Source organism: Toxotes jaculatrix, chromosome 11, assembly GCF_017976425.1.
Source record: "Toxotes jaculatrix isolate fToxJac2 chromosome 11, fToxJac2.pri, whole genome shotgun sequence".
In the NCBI taxonomy this organism is placed as follows: domain Eukaryota; kingdom Metazoa; phylum Chordata; class Actinopteri; family Toxotidae; genus Toxotes; species Toxotes jaculatrix.
In genome coordinates, this window is record NC_054404.1 from 12,487,881 (window position 1) to 12,502,022 (window position 14,142).

At 40.4% G+C, this 14,142-nt stretch overlaps 1 protein-coding gene across 1 annotated transcript; it reads right to left on the reverse strand.

Annotated features, from left to right (window-relative positions):
• Positions 1 to 3,225: 3,225 nt before the first annotated feature.
• zgc:123010 (uncharacterized protein LOC641500 homolog) lies at positions 3,226 to 13,598 on the reverse strand. Its single transcript, XM_041050248.1, has 16 exons — positions 13,410 to 13,598; positions 8,855 to 8,937; positions 8,687 to 8,767; positions 8,514 to 8,570; positions 8,213 to 8,425; positions 7,905 to 8,018; positions 7,399 to 7,444; positions 7,122 to 7,212; positions 6,880 to 7,021; positions 6,639 to 6,743; positions 6,387 to 6,480; positions 6,224 to 6,257; positions 5,930 to 6,007; positions 5,651 to 5,753; positions 5,434 to 5,555; positions 3,226 to 5,290 (listed from the first exon to the last, which is right to left on the reverse strand). The coding sequence occupies exons 1-16, from the start codon at positions 13,465 to 13,467 to the stop codon at positions 5,155 to 5,157; spliced, it is 1,557 nt and encodes a 518-aa protein (XP_040906182.1). The 5' UTR covers positions 13,468 to 13,598; the 3' UTR covers positions 3,226 to 5,154.
• Between the last annotated feature and the right edge of the window lie 544 nt (positions 13,599 to 14,142).

Below are 14,142 nucleotides of genomic sequence, written 5' to 3' on the forward strand. Positions count from 1 at the left end.
CTGACATTTGTATAATTGTGGATGAATACTTTTGAGCGTTGCTGAATGAGGTCTGAGATGAAACATGGAACAGTTGTTCCTCAGAGATAAATGAGTCCAGCGGTGAATTTTTCACAAAGTAGTCTCCAGCCACCGCGAGACTCATCAGTTTTAGAATGGGATGGTTAGTACCTTAGCAGATATGGACATTATACATAATGGATCCCATTTTCATTATTAAATCAAGTGTTTCACTCTGATTGGGCCTCTCAACACCTCCCTTCTCTGATAGGCTGAAGATGCTTTACACAACTGTATGTTCAGAGCGTTACACAACCTTAGGGTAAACGTGTGTAAGTGTAACCAACAGGAAAGACTCTGGTTCCAGAATAGTTTCAAACATCAAGTTCCAAGTGTCTTAAAGAAGCTCCCTATACCACAGGGTAGATATTTCCTTGTTGAGATGGCCGCAAACCACCAACTCAAAAATAGGCCCAGCCTCACCGTAGCCATGTGACTGATGAGAATATACCATACCACACTTGCCCAGGAGTGTGTTACTTTAGTCTAACCTATCATCATGGTATAGAAAACATAAAGATTTAACTCACTGGTGTAGATTCAGATAAAAAAACCTGGAAAAAAAGTCCTGTTTATAGCTTTCTAGCTGGGGTCACTTCAGTGCTGGGTCCAGTTTAGGTTTCCTCCAGATGTCTGCTAAGGCCCTTTTACATGTTTGAAACTTGTTTATTTATTTTTTGAGCAATTTCAGGAGGATTTGAGACAAATTTAGCTACATGGAAATTTTTGGCCTCAGGGTGTTGTGTTGATAAACTGTAAACCTCAGTGGGCACCTTTTTAAGGCAGCAAGGTTTATTCATAGACATGAAAAATTGCAATCATGACAGGAACTGAAACTTCGACCATGACTGTTAAACACTTCATATGCAGATTTCCGAAGGGGTGAAAAGAAAAAAATCACGTTACATATGTGTGTATTTGTGTGCACGCATGGAAACTTTGAAGTTGTAATTGAGATGTTTGTGTGTGCCAGTGATGGTGTGACTGGGTGGCAGGATGGTGGTCCCTCCCTGACTGGTAAACCCGAACAGGAAGAACAGACCCCCTATTAGCGGCGCCAAATCAGAGGGATCTCCAAGGCCGACGGGGAGAGGGAAGAGAGAGGTAAGGAAAAAAGAAAAAGCATAAGGGGGGTGCTAAGGTTAAAAATATAAATATCATTGCAATGTGTGACATCCATCCATTATAACGTGTGATGCACTGTTGCATATCAGACTAATTAAACTAGACTAGACAGGTGTCCCTGCCCGTGTGCCAATACTTAACAGCTCAGTGGGGGTGTGTGTGCTAGAGAGAGAGTGTTACAGGGCTCTTAGAGGGCTCACAGGGCTGAGAGTATCTGAGCGAAGCAGCTCTCTGTGGCAGAGCGCTCTCTCTCTCTCTCCACCTCTCTAATTACGCCGACCGAGCTGGCTCTGCCCTTACCCACAATCTGTGGAGGCATGAAATAAATACACGCTCTCCAACAATAAACAAGTGCCTTTTCAAACGACGGCACCTCCTCATGCTCACCCCCACTGCCGTCTCTCCAGGCTTTCATAATGCTTTTACTTTCATGCTGGCTATATGAGCATGTAGGCACATACTGTATAGAGGATATGCTGTACAGGTTGTGGGGCTGAGGGTGCAGAGGGGTTAACCTCGCTATATCGAGCATCAAAGACCAACTTTGCCTTTACCTGAAGGTGGCCTAAAATTTGACTATAAGGTAAAAATCATATAAAATTGGGATAAATGTGGTGTGCTTGCAGTGTATACCTTGACACATCCTCTTGAGTCTGATATGTAATGACTGAAAGCATTCATACAACCTAAAATCATTTACTTTAAATGACATGCATGCAGTTTTAAGTCTTGCTACACCAATTTGGTATCACACTTGATCATAGTCAGGAGAATTAAAAAAGAAAGGTAAAAATCATAGCAGCAGAGGCAAAAATATCCAGATTTTAGTCCCTATTATGAGAACAAAAGAGCACCTAAAACACTGGTTCCTGCTTTTCCCAAAATGCAACTCATTTACATTTTTTTCATTAAACCACCCTTGCCTCCTTTGTAATTGCCCCCTTCTTTCAAATCCTACTCCTCCACTTCGTAATGCAGGATTTCTTTTGAAATGTTGTGTTACACCAAAGCTAAGATAACCTTGACGACATTATCAGTTATTTTTTTCAACTTTATATTTATATTTAAGTGTTTTCACAGGCTGAGTAGTACTTATTCTGATGAGTAAATTAAATGTAATGTGTAAAATCGGTGGTGTCCTTTAATTTAGCAGCGTATTGCAATCTCACACTTGCATAGGCTGCACATGCGTTCGCAGGTGGCATCAGGAATCAGTTCCTCTCTTTTCAAAATGCTATCTGTGGCATAATGGTTGCTTTTCCCACACATCCTCAGTAATGTTAGTCATGTCTCCATCTCCCGCTGGTCTGGGTGGTTACAAATTCCCTAATGCATCTTTCATGCTGGCCACACGTGTCTCCTTCTAGTGATGACAGGGTTGCCATATTCCCCCCCACACATCAGCCAGGCCTAGTATTTCAGTGACATATTTCATATTTCAGTGGAAACCTTTCAAGTGCAATACTGCCGCCATGTGGAGATCAGGACAACCACACGCCACTGGAAGAAAATTCATGTTAACAACATATTAGCAGAATAACTGCATAAATCAGATGGTTTTTTTTCTCAGTTTGTGCCAGTATGCATGTATAGACTCAAAAATAAGTTGTATAGGTGATTCATTTATTAAATACAAAATACTCTTTTTTGCAGTGCGACAATATAAAATATTTGGGGGATTAACAGGATTGCAGTGCTCTGGTTATCAGTGTGTACATCATGATTCAAATTTTTCCTGAAATAGTTTGAAAGTGGGTGTAAAAAAAAAAAAAAAGTCAAAAACTACATCAAAGAGCTGACATTAAACCCAGGGAAATATTCTGTCCAATCTGAAATGTCCATAAAAAGAAATTAAAATAATCCACGCATTTCAAGTCTACAAAATTAAATACGCTAAGCAACCATAGTTAACAGCACCAGTCAAACAAGAAACAAGTTAAATCAACAAGTGCCGTCTTAAGTTTTTGGTGTCCAATTCCTTTTTCACAAGTGTTAGCCACAAGATGGAAAGTAAGACAAGAAAAGCAGAAGTGCAGCATGTGACAGTATTTGCACCAAACAGTTTTTAATAATGCTTGCCTCTAAATCCAGAAATGAGCAGAAAAGTGGTCTTTTCTTTCACCCATCATAAAGTAAAAGACAAAAAGGTCAGTAATTTAAAAGCTGAACTCAGCTACCAAGGTATGTTGTAAAAAAGAAAAACAGGTATAAATAAGATAATAAATACTCTCACTATGCTGTGCATAGTTTACAAGTGAATGTAGTGTGGACTTAAACCATGTGTTGTCACTGTAATTGTTGTCAGGTGGATGATACAGACACATACCTATAGGTTTTAATGCACTGTCTAGTGTTGAAAATCATGAAAGAATAAGGCTGTTTTCAGTGCAGAGCCATTAAATGAGGCATTTCTTTTTAGTTCACTGAAATACTGAAATGGAGTCTGCAAGGTCAAAAACACTGATTTTCAATTTTCAAAGGTTCTGTTAATGGATTATCTAACACACATGGCCATGAATGTGTCTAGTTTACCAATGACATCCCCATGTCTGTCGCAGACATTAACTTACAACAACAGACTAGACCGCCAGAGCTGGTGGATGTGTATGACACAGAACTTTCTTTTGCATAGACATAAAGCACTGTAATATTTACTATGCAAATGTACCAATAAAGCATGTTGTATATTCTAATGCTAACATAAATAAATGAATGAAGGCAGGATATGACATTTCATGCAATCCAATACAACAAAACCAAAAACTACAGCCTAAAATTGCTGTAGAGTTAAAATAACACCTGTCTGACTGAGTCTCACCAAAAAGCCCAAACTACAGCCTTCATAATGGAAGTATTTATTATACTGGATTGCATGATATTGTCAGGTATTACTTCTTCTACACCCTATAGATAGTTATGATGGACAGTGAGTCCTCCATAACATGTCACGACAACATAACAGACATGCAGTGTGTGTATTCCATTTTATGACAATAGGGCAGCCAGTAAGTAAAGTGAAATATACACCTAAACCTTGCAATAATACATACAATCCTGCAATCCCTTAAGTTCAGTTTGTGGGTTGTATGTCCAATTACCCATGTATGATCACCTTAACTAGGGCTAAATAGTACATAACACAGTATCAAGGCACCTCTCTGGGTTCCTGTAGCTTACTGACTTGAAGAAAAACCTCATCTGCATGGGGAAACGATAAGTATGACTGTTAGGAAGTCTTTGGTCTGGTGCACGGTGTGCTGATATTGGCACATAAACATAAAGTAGGAAATGGAGCCCCAGTATGAACCACAGACTAGTGTGAGCAGCGTTGAACCACGAGTAAACCTAAACTGTTAAAAAAAAAAATAGGTTACTGCAAATGGATAAACAAGTTACTGTACTTTAAAAATGGGGAGGAACATGGCTTTGTGATGGAATATCTAAAGAAGGAAGGTCTCCAGGATCATTACTGAAGAACCTTGGCCTGAAAAATTCTTTCATTACTTCTTTAAATGACAGAGCCATGACACCCCCCCCCCCCCCCCCCAAATTAATGAACCCACGCAGTTTCACTTCCTCCTTCTGTTGTAGTCCTGTGAGGTTAAAGCAGGGATCAGTCACCATATGCCACAAAGGGCTATAAATATGAAGGTTTTCACAGGACGCAAAGACTAAATCAGGTGATTTTGCTGCTCCTTTCTGGCTAATGTTGTACTACTGAGCAATATCATCCAATAAAATCTTCGGTTGGAATAAAAACCTTCATACTCCCAGTCCTTGGTGGCACATGTGTTACTATCCCAGCTTTAGTGCCCGAATGCTGGCTCTGATCCTTCGACTATTCTGGTCCATTCTGCCACAGTTAGTATTTTTAGCCCAGAGAACCTGGTCCAGTAAGTACCAGTTTCTTTGGCTCGGTCTGTGTATCCGGGTTTCCTGCACACTACTGAGGCAGAGCGTAAACTGAGTTCAAGGCTGCCAGGGCTTCCTGTCCTTGCCTTTCTGATCAGGAATGTGTTTGTAGCGACATTTGTCCCCAAAATGGCAGCCGGTGGTTCTCCAGAAGTAACACTCGTCTCCGTTCACTGGGCCACGCCGTCGAGGTCTGAACAGAGAGGAAGATGACATAAATAGAGGAAAACACAGAGAAATCATATGTGTATGAATCAATCAAGTATGAAAGAAATTATAACTACAGCCTCACTGTATGACCTAGAGTCTCTGCAGTCAGGCTGAAGTGCTTTTTACCCAGCAGCTGCCCCTGCCTGCTGTGTGACAGGGAGACACGTCTTAAGTGGAATTGGGAGGACCCTCGGAGCGCGACGGTCAGGATAGCGCACCACTAAACGTGTGTTCTCAATACAATAACCCTATAAGAGGAAGCATACGTGCCACTGTAAGTCAATAATCATGTTCTTTAAAGAGAGGCACAAGACTGAGAGAGGATAACCAAATAAGTACTCACATTTAGTTTCTCCATGGCACGAGCAGCCATATTTGCATTCCTGAAGTTAACAAAAGCACAGAATCTCTCATGCAGCACACGGATACTTTCTATCTCGCCATACCTACAATGTAAAGCACAGACAAGTCAATAACCATCTTGGTTAAATATTAGATTTACGTGTTTCTTTTACATGGTAAAACGTGGTAACGTGTTCGCCATAATGTCTATCAAGTTAATGAATTGCTGATCTGATTTCAAATCATTAGTATCTAATATTTTGCTGGGCTAGCTTCATACATTTTAAAAAGGTCCCATAGGTGTTTCTCAGTCAGCTCAGTCGTCACATTTCCTACCCACAGAGATGGACATGGGCTTCTGAAGGAAAGGGGAACAGACAGAATGTGACTAAAAGCAATAAAATAACAGTCCAAATACTTCAATTATTGATATTTCTCCAAAGAGTGTGCAGGGTGTGACAATCTATAAAGACAGACGCATAAACCAAGGTGAACAATATCCATTTTAGCCACAAGAGAGGCTACTAACCCTTCTGACCCAGAGCTTTGATTAGACAAACAACTGGTCACCTACCCTGGTTGCACAACTGATGGATCCTGGCTCCCAGCTGTAAAACAAAGAGAGTTTGAATATGTAGGAAACAAAGCTGTATGACATTAGCATATATCCTGTTCTATTCATTGACTGCTTTACAGTGAATGAAGAAAAATACAGGCCTTATTTTATGTGATCTTACCCCTGGCAGAATCCAAACAGGCTGCCTGAACTGCCTGCACAGTTGAAAGTTTCTCCAGCAGTTGAACACTTTGCATTTCATCAATACCAAGCTCCTGAGGAAAGAATGGAGAATACAATCAGCAATTATCCTTTAAGTCAGGATGACTGGTTTACTAACATAACCTTGCTAAAAATAGAAGGTTTAGGGTATTTCTATTCACAGCTACCAGTCTTATAGGAAAACCCCTGTGCTTCATTTGTGTGTTTTTACCATTATCTGCAGCACTTTACAGTTAAAGAGGTCAGTGACAGCTTCCTCACAGTCTTTGTCCAGTTTCAGCACCTGCTCCATAGCCTTCTCTGCCTCACTGTACCGCTGCAACACACACAAAGACCCACAAAAATATGTTAGTCCAGGCTAATCTTATCGCAAGGGCATACATATGAAGCTATTCAACAGATATTTCTTTGATTACATGCTATATCCCATGACCACAGAAGCCTATACCCACCTTCATGCCCATGAGAGCAGTGCCCTTACGGAAGTGTCCCTTGGGCCAGTCCGGGGCCAGCTGAATGGAGCGTTCGGCGTCCGCCAGGGCCTCAGGGTACTGCTCCAAGCAGTAATAGCAATAGGACCGATTCCCAAAGAACCTACGAGACATAATTTAAAAAATAGAAAAGGATTACATTACATATGTCTAAAATGTAGACCTTTTTTGTATTAAACTATTCATGACCACAGATGATGTACCTGTTATCCTTTGGATCACATTTGATGGCTTCTGTAAACATAACAATTGCTTGTGCGTACTGCCCCTCTTGCACCAGCTTTATCCCCTTTTCTGCAAGAAAGAAAAAAATGCTTGTAAATAATTCTTTGGTGGGCTGTTAACCTGAAGGCTCAACTGAATGCAGTGCCACACACTGACGTCCTTACACAAAGGAACGTGTGATCAATAATTTCCTCCAATGGTTAAACACTAAAAAAGGCTTGCTATCTACACTGCTATTCAGAAATCATTCCTTACCGACTAGTGATGTGCTTTTCTTGGTAATGGTGTCAGTTCCATTTGCCTGTAAGAAAAATTATATTTTGATAAGTTCATATTCACAGCAAAGAAAAAGTTCAGATCATTCTCAATCAGAAATGCTATGATTTGATTTTCCTTTTCAAATTAAAAGAAAAGATGTGCATACATTAACTCCTGACAAAACTGCATATGGATGTTTTTTCAAACTGCTGAAACAGAAAAGAAGTTTCTAACAGCTGACTGAGTGCTTTAGTTTTATGCGTCTCTTACAAAATACAGTAGTCTGACATACAATATGTATTTTAACAACTAAATCAATGCCTTAGTTGCATTAGACCTAGAAAATATAAGAATGTCAACACACACACAGCAACTATTTTAAAGGCTGCCATGGTCCAAAGTCCACTTTTCCACACATCAGACTTTGGAACTGCGAGAGGAACAAACTGCTCCCACAATGAAAACAGTGGACAGCTATGACTGGAGCATTAACATTCATTCACCTCTCTCCTGGCCTCGTTCTCCTTGTTTTCTTTGGACTTGCGAGTTGATCCTTTGGGTTTGATATGGCTAGCAGCATTAGCAAAGAAGGCACTGCTCACATCCCACTCAGGGTCCTGTGGGACACAGAAAGTCAGACGTCAAACAAATACCACAGCAACTGATTCAGATATTCAAACTAGAGTTGTCGTATAGAATGGTGTTTTTTTTTATTTTAGTATTAGGCTTGAGTTAAAACTGATGGCTCTTGACTTGAATGATAGCAACTGAGGAGTCATACATGCATAATACACCAGTATAGTGCCCCTACCTCTTCAGTTGATCTGCCTTGGCTTTTCTGATGCCCTTTGATTCCTAAAGGAGCCATGAGTGGGGTGGCAGCATATTTGTGTGAGGCAGATGATTTTTCCTCCTTCTTCTCCTCTTTCTGAACTCTTTGTTTCTCCTCTTCAGCACCACCTTCTGCTTCTGACTCGCTTTCATCCAGTTCAGACTCTGCACCTCCATCTTCGTCCTCATCATCCTAAAGTGTCAGAGCATAAAAATCCCAAGCTGTTCATAGTAAAGGCAAATATAGAGTGCATTCCAAGAAAGAGTAATGTGATTGTTACCTGTTCAGCACTCTCATTTTGCTTAACCTGCTCCTGCTTCTTACGTTTTCGACGACGCTGAAACATATGCAGTACGTCACACATCACCCTTCACACGTAGAGTAATAGACTTACTTATTTAAAAGTGCAACAAATAGAGATTTTTTAAGGGGTATAAGAATTTGTGTGCTCACCTTTCTCTTGGCTTTGCGTCGCTCTGCCCTCCGTCTGACCTTCTCCTCCTCACTCAAATCCTCCTCTCCATTTAATACATCCTAAACAAATACACACACACACGGAGTTCAGAGAGTGAACACACAGAGTTCTGACAATGCCCTATTAGACTGACACTATTTGTTTACCTGTGACAAAGTGGCATCATCACTTGGGTCAGGGTTTGCGGCACCGCAGTCCATCTGCTCCTCCTGCTGTTGGACAGGGGCACCTGTTGGGAAATACACAGCACATGAGCTCTTTGAAACCTGATTACACTGTCTTCTGTTGTCTTGTGGTGTTCTTATAATGACACAGCATATTGGTAATGTCTGTACAGCAAGTCATTATATATGCACATTATGCTCTCTCATATGGTAATGTGTAGCAAAGTAAGAACATCAGGCTTCTGTTCTTCAGCTCTGCAAAGTAGCCTGACCAGTACATCTCCAATTAAAATTCTTTATTTTACCCATGGAGGGGGAACACCTCTCCAACACAGTGGAAGTGTGTAATGCATAATGCCTGTGAAATATGAGATGAGATGGGCAGCATTATCATTTGATCTCATGACACACTGTGTGTCTACATCCAATGCAAATATTTGACCTGCCATCAGTTATACATGAGATAACGTAAGAGCAAAAGGATAAGGCACAAAATGTTTTGTTCATAGTTTGACATAACAATAGCAATGATGCTGTGCAATAATGTAACCCTGCACAGGATTAAGTGACTGCATGTTTAAGCATCTGTGCATCTACAGGCATGCAGTCCAGCAAGTGCCCAAAAAAAAAAAAAAAAGAATCGCGTGGATGCCAAATAAAACATGTTCCTCCTTCCTTGTTTATACTCAAATCAAGCCACATAGCCTTTGATTAAAAAAAGCTATAACGTAGATGTTGTTCAGTGGAGACAGGAAAAGTGGTGCAATCATTTCTTATAAAAAGAACCAGGAAAGCTTGCCATAATATGCACACAAAACAGAAAAACTGTTCGGTGAGATTGATTCAAGTTGTGTTTATTTGTTGGCTTGTGCCTCCACTGCCACAGGCCCAACTTGCAACAAGCAGCTGCCTCAGGTACTGCTGTTTGAGACCACCACGTTTTTTCTCAGAAACTTGGTTGAAAAATAACACAGAGCTGTCACACCACTGCCCTAGACATGTGGATGTGGTGTGTGTATTCTGGGGGGGCCGGGGGCATAGATCATATCAAACCAGAACCCTGTTGCTGATTTAGGCCCAAAGGCAGCAGACAAATGGCAAGACAAAAGGAAATATATCACTGGACCGTGCAGGAAATCAGGAGTCTATGTGGTGTCAGATTTCTATTTGCTCAGCAAAGATTTCCAGAGCAGTGACATATTCATACTTGGTCTGTGACTCATGTTGTGACTCGTGGGGCATTGCTAGGACTGATTGCGACTCTCCTACTGCTCAATGTGGTTTTCCTCTAGCAGTGAAAACTCTATGCATTGCATGCTACAACTTTTGTGGGGCAAAAGATGACAAGCAGACGGTGGAGCTCCACATTATCAATATCAACATCACTATCAATATGTATAGATTTTAGAGTAATGAGACAAATGCACTAAAAGTATGATTAGAGAAAGCAACAATCTAACTTTCACCATCTAACTTGCCCGCTGCCTGAAATCAGCTATGTACATTCCAGAACATTTTTTTTACTACCAGACTAATTCAGAAAATGGAAGGAATTTCACCTGAATACTAAGAGGAGAGCTACGTTAGCTGAGCATAAGGGGTTACAGGAAGTTAGAACTGTAGCTTTTCAAAAACGTATGGCACCTGATCTCGTGTTAGTATCTCAGGGGGAACACACAAACTCATGGCTGCTGAATTTTAGTACTACAACTTTAATCCAGCAACACTTATGTAAAGAGAAAGTCATGTAAAGTTATGTAAACCAAAATCTATTAAAGCTACATGTTAGCTTGGGGGGTTTCTCAAATGTATTTGGGTCATGGAGGTCGGCCTAATTCTTGGTTACTCTTACAGTGTCATAGTTCTTCTTGGTTTTCCTGTGTTCCTGTTTTGGTAGAAGCTGTTAACCTGGCTATTCACAAAACCACAGCTGCTGCCATTTAAGCACCACAGAAAATGGTAAGAAATGCAGATGTTGAAATTTATTTGGAAATGATGGATTATTAGGAATGGATTGGCAACACTGAATAAAGATGAAAACTGTATTTTCAAAGTCTTTTACACATGTGCATGTAGTTTCTTCAAAAATCTTTACATCACTAGTTAAATGTGTTTGGATTTACTTATGGCATTTCTGCGTAAATTGACTGACATTGATTCAATATATAACTTTACTCCATCAAGAAGATTATGTTTTCACCAATGTCTGTTTTTTGGGTTTGTTTGTGTGTTTGTTTGTTCGTTTGTTTGTCAACAGGATTACTCAAAAAGTACAGAGTACAGATTTGCACCAAATTTGGTGGAGAGATGAGCCATGGGCCAGGGAAGAACCTATTAAACTTTGGTAAGATCTGCATCATTTACTATGAATTTGAATTTTTTTTTTCTCTGAAGGCTGGCGTATGCTGATATTGGCCTTGGCAGAGGTCTGTGCTCTCTGAGTGCCCTTCTAGTTGGACATTTTATAATGTTGTTTGTCACTGATTTATATGATGATTGATTAATTAACAGTACTGTGATTGATTAATGTAATGTTTATTATCTCAGCTATGAAGGTTAACGTGCCTTGACTTTGACTATAGTGACGGTTTATGTTGACATCATAACCAAAAATGGGATCTGTGATGGAATTTTTCTGTCTTAAGTCTTTAATTAGTATTAGGCATACAAGTCTTAAAAGTAGGCCCTAGAAATAATGTGAAGACACTGATAGCGTCCAGCTGGCCCATTCCAAAATGGCAGTTGCCATAGAAACCAAGGTTGTAATGATATCATGGAGCAAGACTCCGGTCTAGGGAAGGAGCACGGGGGGCTCTTCAGCTCTGCTTTCCCTTGAGAGTCCTTATACAATGTGACTTAGGTGGACATGGTTTAAAGTTTAGGATTTGGTACGCAATGGGATCTTCACGTGTGTGGATATTATGGCCCGTGAATAATAACCTTTAACTAGGCCCTGCAAAGAGGACAACCTTCAAACTGCGTGGCATTACATTCTGTTAACCTGTATTGCTCATCTCTATTCTCCTCTGCCGAGCTTCAGTCACTTCTTCCATCACGAGTTAACCAGATCACAAGATTTCCAATACAAGCTGTCAGTGTATGGCTCACTACTCATTCAAATGTTGAGAATAAGCCACTTCTAAAGCACAGCTCCATCCCATTAGCTGAATCAGGCTTTTTGTTAAATCTTTACCGTAATGGAATTTCCTCCTAACAAATAAATGATCCAAGATCCGTGGACAGAAGCAACAAAAGAGTCTCTGTTTCTCCCCTTCAAGGAGGCTGTCTAAATTAGTGTTGAGCTGAAAGGTGAGCTCGCTCCACAGGAATGCAAAATAACAGCGTATCATCATTGACTGGAGCTTTAACCAGGAAATCGGCTTCTGAGCTCGTTTTTTTTTTTTCACTTCTTCAACACAGCATTACAAAAAGAAAGTGAGAGAGAACGTAACCTTATTAAAGCAATCACTAGAACCTCTTTTGTCAGTGGTTTTCAGTGATTTTTTTTTCAACTGAGTAAACACGAGTGTTTACACAACACTGAAAGTAGTAACAAGCTGTGTAAATCAACAGTCTTTCTAAAACAAAGGGCATGAGCTACAAAGAACAGCTGAATGTTTACAAAGTTATCATGGCATGGATAATTTGTGAAATGACAGCTCTTGGTCACAGAGAACCACCAAACAAGAAAAATATCTCGGCCCCCCTCTCTGATGTGAGTTAGTCTGGCCCCATTGTTGTGGGGAAAAAAAAATAATCCAAAAAATGTGGGATTCCAAGAAGCAGTAGATTCAGAAATACTTTTCACAGATTAGATATCATGTATTTCATACGTAATTAACATGCCTTTTATATTGGAGGTGTAGAAAGAGGATTTCTGGGATGCCCGGCTGCCTCTGAAGTGGTTTTGACAGTATGTCAGTGAACTAGCCGGCTTCACAGAGCCAGTATTACAAGGAAACTAAGCACACATGGAGAACAAAGAAGAGGAACAAAGTGTGGGCACATGACACTGGGCATTTAAGACATACAACTTTATGCTCATATAACTCCAGATGTACCACGTAGCATGTTCCGGGCTATAGAGCTTTTGCCCCCTATTTGGGGCATTGTTATCATACCACCATGTACCCGGGAAAGCACTTCTAATCTCCGCTGGTTTCCGTCTTATATACACACCTTCTGGCTTACAAGGCATAATTACACTTGTTAGTTGAGTTATTGCGCGCTCCGTGGACGCATGTGTTTTTAACACGTTATTACAACAACTTTATGGCACCAACTGCGCAAACTTGGAAGTGGTGCAAGCCAGGGTGTAACTGGCAAGAGGGGAACTTTCATTGTTTAACCAAGGACTCTGTTTGAAGTCAACGACAGAGACAACGGCGAAATACTGTCACAAATACACCGTTTAATAAGCCAAGTGTTAAGATATTATCCAGGGTTTCGCTGTCTGACGCGTTTCGTTATTACCTACGGGATCGACTTAAGCCGAGGATGAGTTCACAAAGTTTTGAAAAAGTGGGACGTTTCTTACCGCTCCCGAGCCCCAAGAGCCTGCATATATCTCTGGTGAATTTCATGAGCGCAACCATCCAGCATTATCGTCTCAAGTGTCCCACGAATGATATTTCAGCGAATGTTTAGGTCGGTCTGGACACGTTTGTTAAAGCCAGGACAATCGGTATCGAATCTGCGGGAATCTTTGGTGGTTTAGTCCACTTCCTGAGCGTCAGGCACCGACGCCGGGTACACCCTGAGCAGCGTCTTAAAGGCACAGGGCACCCTTATCGATTATCGAACGGTTCCGTTGTTATCACAGTGACCACGAGTACAAACAAATGATGACGTGGGTGTGTGTTTATATATATATGCCACTAATCGCTAATTAAGAATGATAAGAGTTATAATAATGATGATTTGATGGCATTCCTAATTCCACTGACATATATGTTAGTAGGATATTAATATTTTTACTACTTAATGAACTGGATGTTTAGTACAAGTAACAAAAACGCAAGAATACTGAACTATAGATTTGTGCGGAGGGTTTGACAAAAGGTTATTAACCTGAGGTTCACTTACAAGGTTTCATCTAGAGCTTTCAGTCAGATCTCATGTTAACAGACCAAGAGTTAAGAATGTTTTGTTAAACTTCGATAAGCTGAAAAATGAAGATTCAGGCTCATTTTAAAATGTCTGTTAGGTTTGTGAGTTCTTTATTGTCATTCCAGATTGACAGATGTGTGGATAATCTCCAAACCAGTAAT

Bases quoted from the DNA above. Each gene is read 5' to 3' on its own strand.
- zgc:123010 (XM_041050248.1), bottom strand. From the start codon at position 13,467: ATGGTTGCGCTCATGAAATTCACCAGAGATATATGCAGGCTCTTGGGG. The intron at 7,213-7,398 runs GTAAGGAATGAT...TCTTTCTTGCAG, and splicing joins GAAAAGCACATCACTAGTCG to AAAAGGGGATAAAGCTGGTG. The intron at 5,754-5,929 runs GTATGAAGCTAG...TTTACATTGTAG, and splicing joins CTATGGGACCTTTTTAAAAT to GTATGGCGAGATAGAAAGTA.